At 36.9% G+C, this 25,460-nt stretch overlaps 1 protein-coding gene across 1 annotated transcript in view; it reads left to right on the top strand.

Moving 5' to 3' along the window:
- Positions 1 to 25,460, top strand: part of SPHKAP (SPHK1 interactor, AKAP domain containing) — a 176,812-nt gene that overhangs the window by 35,690 nt on the left and 115,662 nt on the right. Inside the window, exon 2 of the mRNA XM_063086703.1 lies at positions 23,666 to 23,700. Within this exon, the coding sequence (XP_062942773.1) occupies positions 23,666 to 23,700 (35 nt within the window). The remainder of the gene's footprint in view (positions 1 to 23,665; positions 23,701 to 25,460) is intronic.

Here is a 25,460-nt window from a genome sequence, read left to right as displayed (position 1 = left end):
GCAAAGATTGTTGTTGTAAGGGTTGTTTTTTTGTTTGTTTGTTTCTTTTGTTTTTAGTGCCCTTATTTGGGAAAATAAAAGGCTGGCCACTTTCTGTTATTGCTATTGTTGTTATTGTTATTTTACTGATGTAGGCGATCAAAAAGTCTGAAATTCATTCTACAGTTAGTCAACCACCTTTAGATATTGAAACAGAACATATAATGATAATTTCTAAACATTTTCAAGGTTTGGATAATTGTTTCTTCTGATACATTTACTAAAATTCTGCAGCATTAATGATGACCATATGGGGCTTTCAGCAACTGATATGTTGGTGACATATTTAATTTGTGTGACTTGACATCTCCAACCTAGAAAAGAAACACATGAATATGAAAACAAGCAAACAAACAAAAAAGACACATAAGCTTCTTACCTAGGACATAAAACCAGAAAAGTACATGGTGAGAGAAATTTTACATTGGATACTTGTTTTAAAATGCAAGACAGATTTTATGAAAGCTACTGCAGTAGGGGAGAGAGAAGTCAGTACGAAACTGAGCTCAGCTCCAAGGACAAGGGGAATTTATAGCCAACAGACAGAAAGAGGGGGTTAGTACGAGAGAAACCATCACTAAGAGGAGACATCAAGGGATGGGGAATTTTCACTTAACAGACTTAGTTTTCTTTCTAAAGACAGGCTGAGGACTTAAATATCAAGGGTGGGGGGATAAGAAAGTTGGTCAAATATTAAAGGGTCGGGGGAGGATTTTTGCTAAACTGACTTATGATTCTTTACTAAAACTGCTCTCAATAGGTCAATGTCCACATCTAGATGAGAAGAGGGCTCAGAAGAGCCTGAATAGAGTTTAGTCAAGGTGGGAGTCTTTGTCCTGACAGATTGGTCAGAAGATGAAAGTAGGAGAAACTAACACATTATGCAATTTTTTTAAAAAAATCAGTTTTTGAAAGTTTGAGCTAACCCCCTGAGCTTCAAGTAACAAGTAATTCCCTTTGAATGGAAGTAAAATACATTCACTTCAGCCAACTTTCATTTCTTGGTGGTAGTATATTATCAAATTGATTTTAATGAGAGCATCTCAATTCCTTGCTCAAGATCTCTTCTGATAGATCTGAATTTTTCTTTTTTCCAGTGTTGAGATTTAAGGATTTAATATAAATCTAAAGTAGATATCCTTAATAGGATAATTGCTACATTTTACCAAAAGCATTTTCTTTAACTGAGGAGAAGATAAGAGCAAATCTTTATCTTTTAGAGTCTGTTAAAGTTGTTTAGCTCTACCCTGGGTTTACTTGACATCTTGCAACAGGAACAGTAATATCCCATTTTATTAGAACTATCCTGGGAAATTCTTTAAATTATCTTCTCAGATGTGGTTTATCCCACCATCTGCCACCACTGTAGAAAATTTAACATTGAATTCAAACCCTTATTTATGCCTTATCTTTTGAAGTTAACCAAGATGCTCAGAAGAAAAGAACAAACAACCTCAGTAAATGCATATTAAGCATCTACCGATGCCTAGCACTGTTCTAGGTTCTAAGCTGTCCCTGCCCTTTTAGAACTTATAGCCTAAAAGAGGAGACAGACCGTCTTACAATATTATAAGCCTTTTAGACAACTGCTGTAACAGGATATGGCTCAGGGTGCTGTTGGAACACAACAGAAGAGTGTCTATCCCACGACTTGGGCTGGGGTGGGGGTGGGGAGAGGTATGAGTGTGAGTATGTTTGTGTGTGCATGAGGCATTGGAGGTATGTTTGGAGAGGAGTAGTGGCCTCCTTGGCAGAGGGAAGGGAGACAAGAGTGCCAGAGATAATTTATAAGCTGAGACCCAAAGGATAGAATAGGAATTATCAAGGAGAAAGAAGGGAGACTAGGAAGAATGTTCCTAGAAGAAGTAAGATCATGTGCAAAGGCCCAAGAACAAATAAGAATGTGCATTCAATTTAATATCTCAGAAACATGTTTCTCAAACTTTAGTGGACAAATAAATCACTTGAGTTTAATGTCAAAATGCAGATTTTGATTCAGGAGTTCCAGGAAGGGACCTGAGTTCCTGGGTTTCTAACAAGTTTCCAGGCAATACCAAGGCTGATGCCTCATGGACCAAACTCTGAGGAGCAATATATGGACACTCCAATTCCCAGTAACTGAACACTTCTGACTCTGGAGAATAACTGAATATTCCCTGGGTCATTTTCACTATTTATGGTGACCTACTTATTCACACTGCATGAATCATTGATGATAGCATTACGGTGGCGACTCAGCGCCTCATTTATTTATACGTGAGAGTTCACATAAAGAAGTCTGCTTTATAGAAGGCTGGTTTAAAGCCAATAGTCAAATTTTACTTTTGCCCCTCTTCCCTACCTTTTTCTACCCCCTCATTGAGACACATTAAACAGTTTCAGCATGAAATCAGTCTGAAGAGACGTGCTTAATAAATATTGTCAACACTTGTCAAAATCAAAGGAAAATGTCCCAGGAAAGAATTTGCAGCCTTACTTATTAGAGGCAAGTTATGAGGCTGTACTGTATTTTGACAGCAGTTCTTTTCATGTCAATTTGAGCTCATTTTAATAAATGCACGAGTTTCCTGTCACTGCCATCTCTGCTTCATCCTAGAGCAGCAAATGTTCTGCTTCTCTAAACACCAAGGACAGCATCTTTGCAAATACTGTAAAAATTCCATCTCCATTCCAAAGGCATGGGAAGAGATTGGGCTTGGTTGTAAAGTTTCCTGTTGGAAATTCACACCCATCTCACATTATTTAAAAGATCAGCCTCCTTACATATGTTTTGGATATTAGGCATCATTAAAGTGATATATATTGTGTTTATATTATTTATCTGGAGACAAGAAGATGCAGTTACTCTCAATATCATTGCATGAAGTTCCATCACATGTGTTAGGTAATGCATGAATTTTCCTCCCGCCATGTGACTCTACTTCCTCAATTAATTCTCCCAACAAGAAGCAAATATATATATATGTGTGTGTGTGTGTATGTATACATATAGTTAAATTTATAGCATTAGAACAAATGGAATAAGCCCTGTAGGCAAGCAGCAATTCACTTTCTCACCTTAATCTCCAATTAGCATCTCACAGTCATCTTAAAGGCAGAAGGACTTTCATACCAAGATATCTGTGGGTAGACCTGTCATTTCTTACTTCTACTAGATGAGCTCAGCAGTTTTTAAACTTCTGAGTGCATAAAAAATACTATATCAAGTTGTTTATCTAAAGCTATATAAAATGTGCTTTATGGGCAAATAAGTAATTTTCAAGGCTGATCTTTTACTTTTCTCTATTTTCACATTTCCCCCTGAATTTGGACCAAACCAACTCTGCCCAAGTTAGATGTGATTTATCTCTTGAGCAAATGGTGATCTTTGAAGCACTGCTTCTACTGTTTTATATCAGGAACGAGACCTCAGGCTTGAGGTCTGTCTCAGCTTTACTTCTCAGCCTGCCTACTTCCCACTCCCAGGGGCAATGACCCTGTGAAAAGACATGGGAGATGTTCTAATGCCGGACATAAGTCCTGGCTGGGATGGCCTGAATGGGAAATGAGCTACTAGCTCCCCAGAGCTGCCTGGGAGACACAGCAGCAATAGGACACAGAGCTGTGGGGACTCTACAACCTTTCTCCCTGAACTCCTGCACCCAGGGCCATGGCTGGCTGCTAGAAGAAATACGTGTGATTTCCTTGACTCACGGGCCAAGTTATTACAGACTGAACTTAGCTTGGTCTATAGACTTACCTTCCATGTATAAGCAGTTTGGAACCTAACAATGAAATTTGCTTGGCCTTTGGGTACTAAAAGGCAAAGTGTCCTGTGGCCAAGAAAGCATTCAGAGGGGCATCTACACTTGGGTTTGGGGCATAGTCACACTTAAACGGCAGCTTGCAAAGTCATTTGCCCCACATTGTAGGAAACCCATAAAAACAGAGGCTGAAAACTCAGACCTGCTGTAATAGTTTGCAAGTGACTTGCAGAGCTAGGAGGAAACCACAGCCTTTAGTCTAAATATGGCATCCATAAACGAAGAGACTGAGACCTGGAAGGCCAGGTGGCACACTAGCTCGAGACTGAGCACCGCCAACTTTCTTCTCCTTCCTTTCTCTCTCCCTCCCTTCCTTCCTTCCTTCACCTCCTCTCCCTCTTCTTTTTCTTTTTTCTTCTTCTCTCTCTTTCTTTTGTCATCTTTCCCCAGTTAAGCAAAGATAACACTGATGATACTTTCATTTACAAAATGGAAAGAGAATCAAAAGGAAAGGAGGATGGTTTTGTTTCAGAGATGACACAGGCAATCCTTTCATTTAGAGCAGGTTTGTTCTAGTCCTCAAGGTGACAATGACTCAGAAAATATTATATAAAAATGTTAAATGGAACAAACTTTACTTGAATTATTCTGTGCAATTTTTGCCTGGATCTGTGATTTGCTACATATCACCATCAGTAATCATTTTTTAAAATGTCATTCCTAGTAACTAATCATGGAAACGCCAACAGACTATACTCATGGACTGTTTGACTTAGGGCTAATTGCAATGTGATGAAAACTGAATAGTTCAGTACTTGAAACATGAAAGTTATCTGTTGGTTAGAAATACTTTGTTTATTTAACTGATTTTCTATTTGGTGCTTCCTTTAAGAGAAAAAAAAATGTACATGTTGGGTTGAAAATTGCATACAGAACGATTAGATTATACTACAAAATGTATTTTAATGAACTGTACATGTTTATGTGGTCAACAACAATGATAAAATGTGTAGACTTGAGATATCAGTTCATCTTTTAATTCTAAATTATCATTTTCAGAAGAGAAGTATTTAGAAATAAATGCTTGAAAGGTGTAGAGTGCTTTTTTTGTATTTAAATGAGGCTCAATTTTAAATTTTCAGTCATATCATGAAAAGCAGGTTTTATAATAATTTCAACTTTTATCACTTCTTGAGAATGTAGAAATAATTTTAAATATTTTAAAATATTTATAAAGCCCTATACATAGGCAAGCCAACCAACTGAGATTCAACAGAGATAGGAGGAAGGGATATAAGTTTAGAATTTTGGAGACAGAGAAGTTAAGGAACTGTCTGCAGTCACAGAGCTGGTAAAGGAATGACCTACATTTTCTAAAGCACATTCACTTTTCATGGTACCATTCACTTCCTGCTTAAAATTATGTTTTTCCTTCATTTTATAAAATAAAATGAGTATTTTTTTTATGCATTGGTGTTAGCGGAGCTGAATTAATATGACAATTGAAAAGGTTTTAAAACCACTTACTTAAGAAAAGATGCTAACACTGCTATGCAGAGGTGATTGTGTTCATGAAAGCACTGTGGAAGGCATTGGGCTGCAGTGTTATTTTAAAAGTAGGACAGTCCCTAGTGGCTCCCAGTTACAAAAGTGTACATCAGAGATGTCCATTTCAGCAGGAGGCTTTGCAGTGTTTAGCGCAATCTGAAAAGATGATATTTGATAAAACACGTTGTGCTTGCTTCACTCTTCATTTGCAAATATGGAGATGACTCACTGGAATGTGTTCTCTTTTGTGTTTGGGGCATAAACAGCAGCTTGGAGTCACCACTGATGAATGCAGTTTCGGAACCACAGCAGGGCGGTGGCAGCAGCTCAGGAAGCAGCCCGGGTAGCTCCATCAGGGCTTGTAAGAAGGTAACCTTGCCTTATACCACCCTCTTCTTACCAGTTGAACTTGAACTCTAGTTTAGATCGACCTTCAAACACTGTTTCTAAAGGAGAAATAACAAAACCAAATGATAAAATGGCTCACATTTTGCTTCTCAAATAAGTCCTAGTGACATTAAAAAATGTAATTCATGCTGTAAAGTTGTTTGAATTCCTTGTATATTCTGGATATTAATCCTTTATCAGATATATATTTTGCAAATATTTTCTCTCATTCTGTTGGTTGTCTTTTCACTCTGTTGATTGTTTCTTTTGCTGTGCAGAAGCTTTTTATTTTGATATAAAATCCCATTTGTTTATTTTTCCTTTGGTTGCCTGTGCTTTTGAGGTCACATTCATGAAGTCTGCACCCACTCCTACTTCCTGGAGTGTTTCCCCTATGTTTTCTTTAAGGAGTTTTATTGTTTCAGGATGTATATTTAAGTCTTTAATACTTTTGGAGTTGATTTTGGTATACGGTGAGAGGTACGGGTCTAGTTTCATTCTCCTACATATGAATATCAGTTTTCCCAGCACCATTTGCTGATGAGGAAGTCTCTTCCTCAGTGTGTAGACTTAAAGATCAGATGGCTGTAGGTTTATGGGTTGATTGCTGGGTTCTCTATTCTATTCCATTGATCAGTGTGTCTGTTTCTATGCCAGTACCATGCTGTTTTTGTTATTATAGCTTTGTAGTATAGATTAAAGTCAGGTAATGTTATGCCTCCAGCTTTATTTTTTTTGCTCGGGATTGTTTTGGCTATGTGTAGTCTTTTGTTATTCTATTTAAATGTCTGGATGGTTTTTTCCATTTCTGAGAAAAATGTCTTTGGAATTTTGATGGGGATTGCATTGAATCTGTAGATCACTTTGGGTAATATGGACATTTTCACAATGTTAATTCTTCTGACCCAAAAGCATGGGATATCTTTCCATCTTCTTGTGTCCTCTTTAATTTTTCTCAATGGTGGTTTGTAGTTCTCTTCATAGAGATTTTTCACATCCTTGGTTAACTTTATTCATAAGTATTTTAATTTTTTGGTGGCTATTGTAAATGAGCTAGCTTTCTTGATTTCTTTCTCTGCATGTTCACTGTTGGAGTGTAGAAATGCTACTGATTTTTGTGTTGATTTTGTATCCTGCAACTATGCTGAAATCATTTATCAACTCTAAGAGTTTTTTTGTAGAGGCTTTAGGCTGTTCAGTATATAGGATCATATCATTCACATACAGGGACTGTTTGACTTCATCTTTTCCAATCTGGATGCCCTTTATTTCTGTCTCTTCTCTGATTGCTCTGCCTAGTACTTCCAATACTATGTTGAGTAGGAGTGGTGAGAGTGGGCATTTTTGTCTAGTTCCTGTTCAGGATGAGATTGGCAGTGGGCTTATCATACATGCCTTTAATTGTGTTGAGATACTTTCCATCTATACTTATCTTGTAGAGAGTCTTTATCATGAACAAATGTTGAATTTTGTCAAATGATTTTTCAGCATCTATAGAGACGATCACACAGTTTTTGTCTTTCCTTTATTGATGTGGTGTATCACATTTATTGATTTGCATATATTGAACCAACCTTGCATCCCTGGGATGAATCCCACTTGATCATGGTGTATAATTTTGTGTATGTGTTGCTGTATTCTGTTAGCTAGAATTTAATTGAGGATTTTTGCTTCTATATTAAAAACGCAATTAAAAAATGGGCAAAGGAACTGAATAGACATTTCTCAAAGGAAGATATATGAATGGCCAACAGACACATGAAAAAATACTCAACATCACTCAGCATTTGGGAAGTGCAAATCAAAACTACTTTGAGATACCATCTCACTTGATAAATGCTGGAGAGGTTATGGAGAAAAAGGAACTCTCATACACTGTTGGTAGGACTGCAAAATGGTGCAGCCTTTATGGAAAATGGTATGGAGGTTTCTCAAACAATTATCAATAGATCTACCACATGACCCAGCTATTCCACTGCTGGGAATATACCCAGAGGAATGGAAATCATCATGCTGAAGCGATACCTGTACTCACATGTTTATTGCAGCACTATTTGCAATAGCCAAGAGTTGTAGCCAGCCCAAATGTCCATCATCAGATGAGCGGATAAGGAAACTGTGGCATATCTACACAATGGAATACTACTCTGATATAAAAAAGAATGAAATACTACCATTCACAACAACATGGATGGACTTAGAGAAAATTGTGTTAAGTGAAACAAGTCAGGCACAGAAAGAGAAATACCACATGTTCTCACTTATTTGTGGGAGCTAAAAATAAATAAATAAATATACAAAGAAAGGGTGGGGGGAAGAAGACACAACAATCACAACAATTCCTTGAACTTGTTAAGACAAGTGAACAGATATGATGTAGTGGTGGGAGGGGAGATGGGGGGGAAAGAGGAATGGGTAAAGGGACATGAAAACCAATTACAATGTATATTGAGAAGTTAAAATATTTAAAAAATGTAATTCATGAAAATGATCAGAAAACTCAAGCATTCCAGAAAGGTATAACATGAAAATTATAACCCTGCATTGTCATACCACCTCAACCCCAACATTTTTTCAGACTTAGCCATGGATAACAGCTTCTTGGATCTCCTTTCAGAAAAGTCTTTACAGGTTTGAATGACTCAACATATTACATTAAGCTCCTAAGTTTGCATCTAAGAAAACTTAATGACTGTTCTCCTTTATATTTTCCTGAAGGGAAAGGTATGCTTGGCTTATTTTATTATGAGAAACAGAATTGAATTTTCTAGAATATAGAATTTAGAGCCAATAAACAATCTTGCTTTAAGATACTTGCAGAAAGTTGCTATTTGAGCAACATAAAATCATCTAGTTTAACTACCTCATTTTTCCAGCCAGTACAACTAAGGTCCGGAAACTTAAAGTAAAAATCCCAAGATCCCAATTCCCCACCTAATGTTCTGTCACTATTTGATGCTGAATTTCAGAACAGAGTGTGTCTTTGTCTCATCAAAACTTATTAAAAAGTCTTATAGGTATAAATTAAGACAAATTCTGCTACTAAGCATACTGTGCATATAGATTATGTACAAGAGCACTTAAGAAGTTCATGGAAAGATTCATATTATCTTTTAATCCAATTTTTCTACAAATTTTTTGAAGTATCCTCATTATGTATGCAATATAAATTAAATACATGCATATGTGTGTGTATATGTGTATACATGTATTGATATATGTATACACACACATCAATTTGTTGGTTACTGTACCTAGTTAAGCAGCCTTATTTTTTTCCATTTCTAGTAAGCTTTCTAGTTTTTAAGTATACCAATTAACAGATATCAGCACTGGAAACATCTATTTATTATATAAAAGTAGCATTAAACATACATTTATGAAAGTATTTGCATGTATTTATTCATAACCCAATATAAAAACAAACCTAATTAATTAAGATCTCTTAGTAGCACATGTTTATGATCTAATATTCCTTCTCCTCTTATAAAATTCTTATAGGAAAGTCAGTGCTATAAATTTTAGTTTTTAATGCAAAAAACTGAGGCATCATAATGCAAAATGATTTTGAATTACTTATAAATGACTTAAAACTGCATGTCCCTAAGCCTTAGGTATATTCTATTAAACTCTGTAACTTCAAATTATAAAGACTTCATCAGATGCTGTACATTTCACAAGCTTAAATAATTTAATTCATTCTAATTTTACAAATAAGTATATTCCTATTTATTAGAGTTTATGTGGTATTTAAAAGAAGATTAAAGCCAGACTGCTTGAATATGACACCCAGTTCCATCGTTACTAGCCGTACAATCTTGAGCAAATTACTTTACTTCTTCATACCTCAATTTTTCCTTATGTGAAAAATGAAGATAATAATATTACCTACTTCACAGGGTTGAAGTGAGCATTCAATGAATTAACAGATGCAAAATGTTTAGCACAGTGCCTATCATATTGTAAGCACTCAAAATAAAGATTGCCTAATGCTAGTATTATTCTACAGAATAATTTTATCAACAAGTGTACAGTCTCAGAAAAAATAATTCCAATATAGGTATTAACATGCTGAGAGAGTTTGTGATTTATAATCTGTTATTTCATCTATACTTATTTCCTTGGAAAATAGATGGTCATTTTTTTTTAAATCACATCTGGAAGCTACTGAATTGACAGAGCTGTTTGGGGCTGAATGTTTACTTGAAAAATTGAAACCAAAACTCAATCACCAATTCTAAATGACTTCATCAGGATACACACACACACACACACACACATACTGTGTGTGTGTGTATACATATATATTTGTGTGTATACATATAAATATATGTGTGTATATATATATATATATTTACCAATAAGAATTTAAAGTGTTAAATATAATTCCACTTATTCCACAGTTGTTTCTAGAACAAGTAGGTTGGATCATATAAAATTGCCTTTTTTACAGATCAAAAATAATCAAATATAGACAACTTCATGTTGTTCCACCTAATACACTCAAAACTCTGTTTGATCTTGGGGAGAAGTAAAAGGATAGATCATAAATGACCCCCACCATTGAAGAATTTACAGTCTGGTTTGAGAGATAATACTGGTTTCTCATGTGAAAAGTCAATTAGTAATTCATAAGTAAATAATTATGTAAGATAACTTATAGCAATATCTCAAGAGAGTATAAATTAGGTGTAAAAAGAGTGTTATGGGCATTAAAAGCTAAGAGACAAAAAGTTCAGCAAGGAAATGGATCTTTAGACTGGAGAATAATCAAGATTTGAATGGGAAAAAAAATATCCAACCAAATTTAGGAAGGGCTGCTGGAAATTAATGCAGAAGAAGTCAACAACTTTTTGAACTTTTTGAACTTCCAGAAGATAATGCATTTGTTGTACAATCAGCCTCTGAAAAATTGCAAACTGAAGTTTTTTCACTTGTTTCATAGTGAATCTCTGTGGGATTCAATGTGCCTTCATTATGTTGAATATCTGCTAGATTCTTCCCTACCTGGAAAACACTATATTTAACGTTATATTTCCACGATAGCTGGACATCTTTAATCCATGCTTTATTTCACAGACTGAAGATTTGCTAGTTGGGATATAGTAGAACCAAGCCTCTGAATAAGATTCAGGTGAGGAAAGAATTGTTGGAGAAAAATCAATACCGGAAATATCCTTCTCTTTTTAGGTCATGTTAACTACATCTGCCTTAAATTTAGACTTATCAAAGGCCACAGACTGAAAACACTTCAGGTTCCCAGAGGCAGAATTTAATCTTAACATGACATCTGATCATCTTTTTGAAGTTTCCAAAGCATTCTATGCCATGACTGACCTCCTTTAAACTGACTTAAACTTGCTGTCGACTGTGGCACAGATATATCCAAAGAATGACAGAACAGATGTCCCTTGATGTTTCATCTTATTCTGTAAAATACATTTTCACTTAACTCCATATCTTTTTGATGACATGTAATTAACAAAAGCAATTCAATTAACGTGGTGCAGGCATAGGCTTACAAACTGGAAGGCTTTTTCACAATCCGATCCTTGTCTCTAAAGACATTTTTAATACTCAGAATTGTATTGCTCTTGGACAAAAGCCCCTCCAATACTTCCAAGAAGCTGAAAAGTACCTCCACTGTGTTTAAAAGCTAGATGTTCACATAATGAAAAATAATTATAATACTCTGTATTGGTAGAAGCTGTTTTCTTCAAGGAAGAAAGAACTTTAAAAGCAAATAAATAAATAAAACTAAAGCAAAGTCAGAGTGATTGAGCTGTGTTTACCTTTCCATAGGAGGGAGACACTAGGAGTATAAACCACTCTCAGATCTGTAAACACTTCCTTCTGATCAAGCAGCCTGTCCATTGTTTTCAAGCCAGTTTCTTATACCAGAGCATGACCTGTCCGGTTTTTGTCACACAGATAGTTGCCCTATTTAATCACCATTCTGCAAAAGTAATCGGAAGCATTGAAGAGACAGGGATATTTTTAAGAAAAGAATGGAGAATTGTCTTATGAAAAGTAATATTTAAAGAAAGCTAATCTGGTAATTCTAAAGAAAATTCCTTAGAGCAAAGGAACACTGGAATCCGGGATGCCAGGAGAGGCATACAGTCGGCTGTACGTATCAGTGGGGTTTGCACCTGTAGATTCAATCAACCGTGGATGGAAAATATTCAGAAAAGAAATTGTGTCTGCTCTGAGCATGTACAGACTTTTTCTCATCATTATTCCCTAAACAATACAGTATAACAGCTATTTACATAACAATTACATTATATGAAGTCATATTAGGTATTATGAGTAATCTAGGGATGATGTAAAGCATACAGGAGAATGTGCACAGGTTATATGCAAATACTACAGCATTTTATATAATGGACTTGAACATACACAGATTTTGGTATCTGTGGGAGGTCCTGGAACCAATCCCCTGTGGATACAGAGGAACAACTGTACTTGATGGGGATGAGGGATACAGTCGAGGAGGTGGAACCTGTATAGGGGCAGTGAGAGGACAGGAAAAGGAACCTGGGTAAGACACATTTGGAAGTCAACATCAGCAGGATTCTGGCCATGAAAGTTAAACAGAAGAATAAATTATGACTATTTGGGCTAAGACTTCCATGAGTGGTGGTAGAATTCAGACCAGTGGGCAGGAGGACTGGGAGAGAGCCAGGAGAAGAAGTCTATGAGTCCAGATTCAGCCCAGTTTTTTCTAAGAGCCAGCCACAACATTCCCTCTGAGGGCAATTTCATGGATCACCTAAAGAAACCATTGCAAGTCCTGAGCCAGCCGTATGGACATCTAGGATGCTTCAGGGTTGAATTGAGGACAGAATGCAAATAATGAAGCTTCCGGTGGGGATTCATTTCCTCTGCCTTCAGCAAAAGCAGGTCGAGATGCTTTGTTTCTTCTCTTGCCTTCAAAGCAGTGGGTCCACCTGGAATAGGGTCAGCTGCAGGTGCTACACACTGTGAGTTCATTCTTTGGAAAATGTCAGTGCAGTGACCCTATGAGGGAAACTTTGAAACTATCAGTTAGGCATATTCTGTTCTCTACAGCTGAGTTCCTTGAGCATCCTTGCTATGTGTGAAGAACTCCTGGAAGGATCTTGCAGTGCCTTTTCTTTTCTTTCTTTCCTTTTTTTTAAACCAAAAAGTAGGACTCTGAAAACCCAAAATAGCTTAGAACATTTTGTGAAATTGAGGGTGATGCTGCAGTATTGGAATTAGGCAAGTGATTTTTTCCGAATTCTTGTTGTAATTACCCCCAAATCTTATTTATATTATATATCAAATTTCTCTGTCCAGAAATGGAAGAGGTCTTCAATTTAAAAATATCTAATTTGGCATTCAAAAATCCTCCTTCCTGTCTAGGAGTATTTTAAGAAAGGCTAGTCATCCTTGCTCCTGTCACTAGCCTCGGTGTTCCTTCTCTTTCCTTCTAGTCCCTCATCTAAGTCTGGATTAGACATTACCTTCCCCACCAGTCCTAATGGCATTTATTTTTCCCATATTCTGCCAGGCTTCCCCTTCTGACTGAAGTGCGCAGTATTCAGTCCTGCCAGTGTCAGAGCAGGAAGGAAGGATATGGCTAAGATAAATTTGAACACCCCTCCTCAGGGACCCTGTGGCTTGTGAATGCCTCACAGTGAGCCCCCTCATTTGTATGTCCACATTTACTAGGCTTATCTCTGCCTTTTGCGGAGGGGACCTGTCCTGAAAACCCATATAAAAGCTCCCATTCCCTAGGACGGGGATCATCCAAGAATCGGGCGTATCCCTTAAAAACTGTTGTGTTTATCCGCATACATCTTAAAAGGTAATCATTTCCAGTAGCTTTTTCCCAAGGAGAAGAGTCTGGGAAAAGAAAATGGTGACTTTCTTTTAATTGCCAAAGGCCAAAGGCACACACCAATGCTCAAGTTGTACATGGTCATTAAATCGATTGTCCCTTTGTCCAGTGTCAAATTCTGCACTACCTACGCTTTGCATACCAACAGAAAATAATCCAAAAATCAATGGTCGGCTTGGATGCACATCATATATTTTCCTACATGTGTGCTTCATTGTATGTTTTGCTTCTTCTCCTAACATTAAAGTCACATTCCCTTCACTGATCATATAAATATTACAGTATTAAACTGACTCTAAATAGCAGTTAATCAGCTGTCCTGTATTTAAATCTCACTTGATTCTGTTTAAATCATTACCAACCATTCATAAATTATAGTATATTTGCATTTCCTGAGTATATCTGTTTTTGTAAATCTTAAATTTTATACTTGAGACTCAAAGTCTGTTGTCACGTTTATGTGGAAAAAGCTCTGATCAGCTTTCAAAGCATTCTTCAGCCAACTGACACCGGTGTGATATGGCAGGAGTAGATAAATGCAGCTTCATACTTCTTAACCAGTCTCAATCAGTTTCCTAGCTCTGAATGTTCTCTGTGCTCTTAGGCTATTCTTATGACTACAGTGAGATTCAGTGTGGCTTCCAGGATGCAATAACTGAGTGTTACTAGAAAAACAGGGAGACAACTGAGACTGTACTGAAGCCACATAGTTCATTTCTTCTGGCCACACTGGGATGCAATCTGGCCTAGGTTAACATACAAAGTCTCTAAATTACTGAAACGGGGACATTAATTTCAAAGAATGGAGCCCTCTTGTTCATGAAATATTTCCATTTTATACTCAGATGGTTACATTCTTATGTGACATCTGTCAGAAATGAATGCTCCAACTATCAGTATATTCTATATTTATTTACCAGAGGCACTCTTAGTTAGGCCAGGTGTATTTATGAAAAGCATTCCATAGATAAGGACTCTCCTGCTAGAAAAATACAATTCATTTATCGGGAGGTCAGTCATTAGTATGTTTATCATGAGATATGACCATGTCACCTTCTTTCTTATCTGGAGTATTCCCTCCTCCCTGCTCCACAGCAGAGGGAGAGAGTGAATTGCAGGGTCACTGCTAACCATATCCTTCCCAACCAACTATGCCTTTGATCTGGTAACTTCTTCTCGATAATGGAGAATTATTTTATTCCAAGAGCTAAAAGAACTCTATTATTTTCCAATACTATTCTAATAATCAATTATGAGATTTCCAAATTTTAGTAGGTGTCAATACTATAATGCAAGAATGTTTCACATCCGACCGAATAGAATTACAGAATATGGCCTATGAATAATCAAGCATGATTATTCATACTTTGGAAACCATTTCTCCTTTTGATCAAAAAAGGCTAATACACCAGAACTCAGGCAGTCATCTAGTAAAATCATCATTAAAAGGGAAATGTTATCTTAACATTTAATTAAACCTTCTGAGAAATGGAGACTAAATAGCTGAGTTTCTAGGCCAATCTTTTTCTTCCACACAGTGATTTTATTCTCAGTTTGTATCATTGTTTCTTTTCAGTAATTCAGTGTGCTTTAAATAGACATCACACAGTTTCCCTGTGAAGTAATGGAAAGGTATTATATCCCAGAGTGGAAAACAAAAGACCACAGAATTCTCAGAAACTGTGCTAAGGCATAAGATAAATCAACATGAAGTGTGTAAAATTACACCAAATCGTCTGACTTCTAGTTGTGTGTGTGTGTGTATGCTAGACTTTTAAGCTATTATAAAAATTTAAGTCAGCAATTAAACAATAATTAAGCCAGTCAGTAAACTTTCCAAAATTATAATTTAAAAAGTTGTAGAATCTTAGAGTGCTTCCAGACATTAAAAATATCTAGCCCAGTTCATCCATGGATTTCTTTTCATTGAAAGATAAAAGGTTCTTTTTCCATCACGGGGAAACTTAATTCCCACCACTTCCCCCCCACCCCCCTCACTCTGCACCAGCCTTTATATCTCTTTGCTGTGCTTCAAATACCCAAGCACACTCCTGCTCTGAGCCTTTGTTTTCGCCGATGACCTTTCCCCGGGATGCTGCTCTGTCCTCAGACAGGGGTGTGACTGGCACCTCACTTCATTCAGATCTCTGCTCAGCGTTACCCTTCAAGGGGCGGGCCAAGGCATTCTTTTAAAAATAGAATCTCTTACTTCTTTATCTCTTTATCTGGCTTTATTGATCTTCACAGTAGTTTTCATCATCTGGTATATACATGTTGATGTATTATGTATTTGATTATGGTCTGTCCTCTCTCAACAGAATGCAAACAAAAATGTCTTTGTGGTTATTCTCATCTTGTCCCCCTATTCTCCTGTCAAATAAACAATGCCTAGACAAACAGCAGGTGCTCAACAAGTAACTGTTCAATGAATGAAAAAGAGAGTGAAAACTTAATATAGATGGTGCATTACTCCAGTTTTGTGTTGCTATAGTAGAATACCTGAAACTGGGTAATTTATAAGGAAAAGAGGTTTATTTGGCTCACGATACAGGAAGAGCTGCATCTGGGGCAGGACTCAGGCTGCTTCTACTCATGGCAGAAAGCGGCAGACAGCAGCAGGTGCAAAATCACACAGCGAGAGAAAGCAAGAGAGAGAGAGAAAGGGAGGTGCCAAGCTCCTTTTAAACAACCAACTCTGAAGGGAACTAATGGAATGAGATCCCACTCACTACCCCCACCCCCAGGGAGGGCATTAATCTATTTATGAGGGACCCACTCCCTATGACCAAGCACCTCGCAACACTGTCACACTGGGAATCAGATTTTGACATAATCTTTGGGGCACAACATACGCAAACTCTATCAGATGGCATTATCCTTCTCTTATAACAGAATTCCAAAGTTAATGTCAGATACAGAGTCTAATTAATGTTTCTGAATAAGATTTGAGCCAAAATGCAATCCAAGTTAAAATTTTAATTTAAAATATATTTAAAATTAAAAGGAAAATAAACCACAATGAAATATCACTATGCATATGTTAGAATGACTACAATAAATTTAAAAGCAAAAAGTGACACCACCAAGAAGGATGTGGAGCAATTTAGGCTCTCGTATCTTGCTGGTGGGAATGGAAAATGGCCAATCCACTTTAGAAGACAGTTTATCAGTTTCGTATAAAGTTACCATGTGACTTAGTAATCTCCTTTCTGGGCACTTACCCAAGCAAAGCAAAAACTTAAATTCAGACAAAAATTTGTGGGCAAATATGTATAGTGGCTTTATTCATACTTGCTCCAAACTAGAAGCAACCCAAATGTCCTTCAACTAGTGAATGGACTTTTTAAAACATCTGTGTACATCCACACCATGGAATACTACTCACCAATTAAAGAAAGCAAACTAATATACACAGCAATATAGCTGAATCTCAAACATTAGGACAAATGAAAGCAACAGGTTACAAAGGGTTACATACTATATGATTCCATATACAAGACATCCCGATAAAGGCAAAATTGTAGGGATAGAAATCAGACAAACAGCTGCCAGGGACTGGGACCCAGGAACACTTGACTGAAAGGAACAGAAGGGATTTGGGGGAAAACGGAGCTGCTCCACATCTTGATTGGGCTGGTGACTATGCAACTATGTGCATTTTTCAAAACTCATAGAACATTATACAAAAAAGGATGATTTTATTGGAATGTGGTATCTCTATCAAGAAAACATAACCTGCAGGAGAGATGTCATTATATTGCCACACAAGGAGGCTATAACATCTGAGTATTTGCCTTCATGCTAATCAGCTCTTTGCCATGTTTACCAATCACGGTTCAAATTCAAGTGAACCCCTCATATTACCATCTTCTTGTGTAAGAAATATATAATAGAATTTCCTAGAAAGAGTCTAGAACAGCAATTGCAGTCCAGAGAGTCTTCTCTGGGTGATTCCACGACTCTTCTAATGGACTCCCTTTTTCTGTATCTCCTCTTGATTTTTCTCTCCTCATCTCCAACACACATTCATTAAAATTTTGTGTCATATCAAAAAGGATAACTCCTTTGGACAGTGCTTCCAAACCTTGTCCACATCATGACACATATTCTAAAAATAATATTTGTTTGGAACCCTTGAGTAAGCAAGATTGGCCAGGGGTACTTTCCCAGGAATGGCCACCTCAGACCCTCTGCAGCCTCCAGACAGCTTAGGGCATCGATGTCTCAATGTCTCAGTGTATCTTCACTTCTGAGTCCACCTATTTGGGGGAAGAGAAAAATAAATTTCTGCTTTGGAAGAAGAATGGATTCCTTGTTCTGATGGCATTGTGCCATTAATTTTAAGCAGCATTCCATCGTTAATCACAATTAGCAAATATAGCATTTTGGATGTGAAATTTCCCTCTGTTAAAAGCTTTAAGGATGCTTCACATCTCTATGCTTATGATGATCAGAAAAATGAAATGTTTTCATAGTATAATACTAGAAAATGGGGATCTTCCTCAACATTAAAATTCTGTAACCTTTTTATAAAATTCTTGAGGGAAATAAAAGCCTTGGAGATATATAAAACATCACTGTGTGCATAGATTTAACTTTTAAATTTTCTTCATATTGAATAAATCACATGATTAAAAAAACTCACAAATTTTCTTTTTGAAACACAATCATCGGAGAGGAAAATTACAAGTCTATATTACATCAAATATAAGAGGTTTGGTGCCTTTAGTCTCTTTCTGTTGCTTGTAATAGAATGCCTAAACTGGGTAATTTATAAGGAAATGAAATTTATTTTTTACAGTTTTGGAGTCTGGGAAGTCCAGGATCCAGGGAACACTTCTGATGAGAGCCTTTTTCTTGGTGGTGACTCTCTACAGGAACACAGGGTATCACATGGTGAGAGAATGGCCTGAGCAAGAGAGAACTAACCTTCTCACTTGACTTCCTAATAAAACCATTAGAATCACACCCATTATGCTGTGAATGGACCAATCCATTCATCAGAGAGCAGTCTTCACAATCTAATCAACTCTCAAAGGCACCACCTTCCAAATACCATGATTGAATTCCCCACCCTCTTAAAATTATTACGATGGAAATCAACTTTCAAATACATAAACTTTTGGGGGACTCATTTAATCCATAGCATTGCTAAACAACTAACAGTCGCTCAAAGCCAACAATATGCTAAAAGATAAGTGTGGGATATAAATTGAATAAGATACTCATATACTCTACAATACTCATATCTAGTGGGAAGGAAAAGACATGTACATACATTACAGTATTCTGAAGGAGAAATTTTGTTTTCACTATAAAGATTCTGCAGGAACAGAGAAATATTTGATATGGGGGCAGAGCTCAGTTTCAGTTAGATCTTAATGGTTGGGGAGGGACATTGATGAAAAGCTCAGGGGGCAGGTGGAAAAATGTGTGCATCATAAAAGCTGTTAGGTGGGGTTCTTTAGTAAATGGTGGGTTATAGCAGAGGACATTTGCAGGGGAATAATCAGAGACAAAGCACGGAAAACACTCAAATTTTGTAAAGTGCAATATCTTAATCATCAGAGCTTATTAACTATTCATTAAAAGATTAGTAAGTGGAAGCTGAATTATAATCTGTCTTAAACACAATGCCATGGTTTGGCAATAAGCCCACAAAATGTTGGACTCACCTATATCAAATTCTGTCCTTCCCTGTTTCCTAGGCCCTAGCCTAGTTGTTTAGCACTACAAGGTCCTCACTGAGGTTTATTGAGTCAGTCAATTGAGATTAAGGTCTTGGGAAACAATTACATAACATCAGTAATAATAACAATAATAATAACACCTACTCTTTGTGAACACTTAGTAATCAGATACTATGTACATTCATTGTTTCTAACATCTGTAAAAGTCCCTCATTGTGAGAAGGATTACTGCCCTCATTTTGTAGATGGGAAAACTGCGTATCAATGAGGTTGAGTGACTTGCCTTAGGCTTCACAGTTAATTAACGGTAAAATTGGGATTTGAAGCCCCATTTGTCTCCAAAGCTTACATTCTTTATCCTTTATTCTTGTTTCGGTGAGCTAGATGGATTCAAGAGGTAAGAGGTAAGGTGGATAGGGAGATGAAAGAAGCAATTTCAACATAAAGGCTTAGGGCTCCTGTGAGTGACCAGCTTTCCCTCACTTCCCTGCTCAAGTATCATCCCTGTCTTAGTACATTCAAACTGCCATAACAAAATACCTTAGACTGGGTAATTATGAACAACAGAAATTTATTGCTCACAGTTCTGGAGGCTGGTAAGTCCAAGATCAAGGAGCCAGTAGATTCAATGTCTGGTAAAAGCTCATTTCTCATAGATGGCAGCTTCTTGCTATGCCCTCATAAGGCAGAAGGGCAAAAAGGTTCCCTTAAGTCTCTTTCATAACTCCACTAATGTGATTCACTAGGGCAGAACCCTCATAACCCTCATAACATAATCACCCCCATCAAAGACCCTACCTCTTATACCAACATGTTGGAAATTAGATTGTAACAAATGAATTTTGGAGGGACACAAACACTCAGACCATAGCAATCCCTGTCTCTTTTATTCTCTATCACTGCGTGATGTTGATTTCTTCACAATATGTACCACAATTTGTAATAAAATGTGCATTTCAATGCTCCTTTATTTACTGTTTGGCTCCCATGCCAGATTTTAAGCTTCGTCAATATGGAGACCAGTTCTGTATTATTCATTACTGTATTACCCAGAGACTAGTTCACAGCATACACTAAAACCAAAAACATTTGCTAACATTAAATGAATTAAATAAAAAAATTAAACTTCAGAGAATGGAATATACGACTAGGAATAGATAAATAATGTTCCAGATGGCACAGAAGTTTCAAGCCAGGGTAACTGGAAAAATTGTTCTGCCTTCAATTGCAAAATCAGGAAGTCAGGGTTTAGGGACTAGAGATGAGGAGAGAGATAGTTAGTATGAGGGTACTTCAAAAAGTTCATGGAAAGACTCATATTATATTTCAATTCTATTTTTCCATGAACTTTTTGACGTACCCTTGTATTTAGATAGAAAGAGTACAAGGTAACAGCAGGAGATCCGAGAATAATAACTCACAGTTAGAAATGTGAAAAGTCAAGCTCTAGCGAAAGGTCAAAGCTGGAGAGAAAGATGGGTGAGTCATCCTTCCAGGTGGTAATTAGTGCCCTGAGAGCCCATGAGCTCTCTGAGGATTGTGGGGACTGAAAAGAGCAGCACACTGAAGACCGTACTAGAATATGCAATACTTACATTTAGGGCATTGCAGGAGGAAAAACTGGTTAAAAAGAGAAACGTGTCCTCCCCTACTTCCCCCAACAACCCCAGACAGCTCAGATTCATCTTTCAACTCTCTGGCCAAGTGCAAAGTTTTTCGCTACCTCTTGCTCCTAGATAAAACCAGCCACTCCATCTTTGGTGATATCTGACCCAAATTGCCACTGATCAAAACACCTTCTATCCTTTATCACAGTCCTGTGAGCTTGTGTTCCTCATCTATTAGAGTTTTCTTTCCAAAAGGGCGGCTGTCATTTTTATTCATCTTAATATTCCCAGTGTCTAAAGTTAAAAGAGCTCAATGAGCATTTATTGACTGAATATTGGCTGAGAAAAGAGAGTAGAGAATCAGGGGGAGAAAAACAAGAATAGCACATCACAGATAATAAATTAAAAAAAGAGGAGTTATCAAATGTTATAAAAAAGTCAAGAAAATGTTAAGATGAAAAAATATTCTCTAAATTTTACTGCATTCTTATACTAATAGCGATTATGTATCAATTGCCTATTCTGTTAAGAGGTTAGCCCTTTACAAACACTTTCTAGTTTGATCCTTGGAACACTCTTCTGAAGTGGCTTTAATTGTCTGCATATAACATGCAAAAACTAAGTCCCACCCACAGAAGTTAAATGACTTGCCCAAATTCACTCAGTAAGTGATGGGATGGGATAAAATTTCATTGCTGCCTCTACAACTCTGTGACTAACCATAAGTTACTGTCTCCTGCAATCTAAATTACTTTAAAAAAAATTAAGGCACTGCTCAGCAATGTTTAGGGCTGTGCCCAGGTTAATAAGAGTCTATGTCCCCCTTTCTGTCTCATATTAATATTAAATTCCTACAACTTGTTTCTCCATGTAAAAATGAAAGAAACTATAACATATAACAGCAGATGTTTCTACCCTATTTAGGACACCCATAAAATTTCAAGAGAAAATGTGCCATTATTATTTCGAACTTGTGAATGCACAGCACATTCATTATTATATTAGCTCTTAATCTGACATAAGTAAGCCTGTGACTAAAAATAGCAGATAAATAAATGAGCCATTGACAGCCTGGAGAGTTTTTCTCTTTTCCTCTCAGCAGGGAGATTACATTCATAAAGCTTCAAAACCATTAAATTCTCAAGCACATATTCTTCCTTCAAGCACTTTTCTTCTAACGGTTTGCCGAAAACGCTAAACCAAAAGCTTTTCACAGGTTAAAACTGATTAACATATGATGTTAAGTGGTTTATTGAAGCCTACGTTTTTACTCTCCTTACTTATTTGGATTTTAATGCATTTGGAAAAGTGAGAGGCAGCCGGAACAAAAAAAGCCAGGGAGGAAGAGAGTTGCATGGTGTTTGGTGAAAGAAGAACCTTCAGATCACTTGGTTTAATTGTTTACAAAGGTCAGACTGAGGCTGGATCCAGTAAGTGACTTAACAGTGAGTCAGGACTGGAGATCCAACTTCCTGACCACTCCGACCAAAGCCCTGAGGGAGGGAGGGATAAATTGGGATACGGTAGAACCCGAGGATGAGAAACTATGTAATTTCACAACATGCCATGGAGCACTGCTTTAGTGGAGGCCCTGGGGCTTGAAAGCTTAACTCAAATGCTAGTTCTTCACTAACTAGATGCTTGACTGTGTCCCCCAAAGTTTCGTGTATTAGAAACTTAATCCCACTGTGACAGTGTTAAGAGGATGAAAAAATCCTGTTATGGTAATTGAAAGGTGGGGCCTTTAAAAGGTGATTAAATTGTGAGGACTGTACACTTGTGAATAGACTGTTCCATTCATGGAGTAACAGGCATGGATCTGGTGGCTTATAAGGAGAGCAAATGAGGAGTGAGCTCTCTCTTGCTCAGCCATTCACCATGTGACACTCTGGTCACTGTAGAGTCACCATCATTGAAGAAGCCCCTCACCAGATGTGTTCCCTGAACTTTGGACTGGACTTCCCAGACTCCAGAACTGTGAGAAATAGGTTTTATTTCTTTATAAATTACCCAGTTTCTGGTATTCTGTTATATGCGATAGAAACAGGCTAATACACTAGACAAATTAGTGACAGCCTAAGCCTGGGAAAAGGGAATAATTCTTTTTATTATAGCCAGTGTTCATTGGGCATTTGCTAGTAGGCACTGTTTAAAGCAGTTTACATATATTAGCCCTTAGATTCTACCTCATAAGTCTAGAGTTTTAATTCAGATAATGTATGTTAGGGCCTTCGCCAAGAGACTTCTCAATACATGTAGTATTATTTGATCAATAATTAAAGAATGTAAGTATTTGATAATTAGTAATGTAAATATTAAGAACATTCATGGAAAATTTATTTTACTTATTGACATAGTCAGATGAACTATTTTTTTAATTATGATGAATAAAATTAAAATTTTAAAGTTACATATTGGATGAATACTCTCACCAAACAAAGAATTTCTCTTCAAAACATTTTTTAAGCATTGAGAGATTTAGGTTTTGTTTTAAATTTCACTTTCTTACTCTGGCTTTACAGGAGAATTTCTCTCTCCTGTAAAGAGAAGATACTTAGGAAAGGTACTCAGTTTTCCAGGGAAATTAAATAGCCAAATGAGAAGTCTTTCTAAAATTTTCCATTGAGCAAGTGGATCCATAAAGCCCCTGACTTTTTTCTAACTAAAGGATAGAACAGGGCATGGTCATTTTATATTTTTAGTTATTATTTATTGTAATAATGGGTGCAAAAAAAATCCTTAAAGTAGAAGATTCAGATTAATCCCTCTGTGCTTTTTTCTCAGTGTTAAAGAAGTTAAGTGCAGGAAAAATCTTCCAGGTAACCAGCTCTTCTCCAATCAGATTCATCATTAGACAGCCCCTTTCACAGCTGTGGGAATCTCACAGTGGGAAGTGTTAGGCCGATGGTTTTGGGGATGTGCCAGCCCAGCCTACCATTTTATGAAAGGCACAAGTGAATTGCATCTGAACTCTGTTCCCCTCCTAAGGCTGACCGAGGACAAGAATAAATCAAATGCTGATAAATGACCGTTCCTTTTTTCTGTTGATTTATTGTATTGTAGCCATGATATCATGTGCCCTGAATATATCAGAATGTAGGCAAGGTCCAGGGCCTAAATTCTAAGGAGTGAACTTCTGTATGACTAAGAAGTGATTCCATTTATTACACTGCATTGTAAAGTATTATTAACCAGTACATTCATTGGATGCATGCATTTTAAATCTTAATGTTCTTATGGTACAGAGTTAATGAGTGTTTTGTTTTATTGATGAGTGTTCCAAATTCTAAGAATTAAAGAAAGGCAAGGAGCGGATGCATGATGACATCATTTTGTATAATGGTAATTCAAAAAGATGTAAAAGCATGCTTTATTTTTTGAGAAATTAAAATACCGACAATACTTGCCAAGTAGATTAATTAAATTATATCACTTATGTCACAAAATGTTTCTTCTTCTTAAAAAAACTTGTCAGAATTTCACTAATGAAAAACTAACTTTAAAAAGAAAGTCCATAAGAAAATGTAGTTTTATTTACAAAAATTAGATGCACGTAACTTTTCAGAAACACACCCTAAATCAGACTCATTTATATGAGTATAAAAGGCAGCACTGTTACTGTGGATTGAATGTTGTCCCCAAACTCACCGAAGTTTGATCCCTATTGTAACAGTGTTAAGAAAGTGGGAAATCCAACTATGGTATCTGAAAGGTGGGTCTTTAAGAGTTGATTGGATATTAAGGACCTTGCTTTCATGACTGGATTAATTCATTCATGGAGTAATGGGTTAAAGGTTTAGTGGATTGTCATAAGAGGGGCACTGGTGGCCTTGTAAGGAGAACAGGTGTGCACATTAGAGAGCTCTTGCCATTCTCACCGCGTGATACCCTACATTGTCACAGGACTCTGTAGGAGATTCCCAGCCAAGATAGGCCCTTATTAGATGTACCCCTAGGAACATGGGCCTCCCAACCTCCAAAACCCAAGTTCAGGTGTTCTGTTACAAGTGACAGAACATGGACTAACACAGGAAATTGGTACCATAAGTGAGATGTTGCTTATAATAAATACTTGAAAATGTGGAAGCAACTATGCAACTGGGTGATGGGAAGAAACTGGAAGAACCTGGAGGAGCAGGCTGGAGAAATCTTAGATTCCAGTGAAGGTTTAGAAGAAAAGAAGACCAGGGAAAGTTTAGAAGTTAGAGATTAGTTAAATGGTGGTGACCAGAATGCTGATACAAATATGGACTGTAAAGACCATTCAGAGGTGATCTCAGATGTAAATTAAATGGAGCTTATTGAAAATTTGAACAACGGCCACCGTATTATGAATTGTCAAAGAACTTGGCTGGATTATATCCATGCCCAAGGGTTTCATGGAATGTGAAACTTAAAAGTGATGAACCAGGGTATTTGGCAGAAGAAAATTCTAAGCAGCAAAACATTCAGGCAGCTGTGTGGCTAATGCCAACAGGCTATGCTGAATTACAGCAACAAATGCATACCATAAAGCCAGCATTTATAATTAAAAGAGAAGCAAAGGGTAAAAACTTGGAAAACTCTCAGTCTGGCCATG

This window comes from Cynocephalus volans, chromosome 1, assembly GCF_027409185.1.
Source record: "Cynocephalus volans isolate mCynVol1 chromosome 1, mCynVol1.pri, whole genome shotgun sequence".
Lineage (NCBI taxonomy): Eukaryota > Metazoa > Chordata > Mammalia > Dermoptera > Cynocephalidae > Cynocephalus > Cynocephalus volans.
This window is presented reverse-complemented; position numbering and strand designations above follow the sequence as displayed.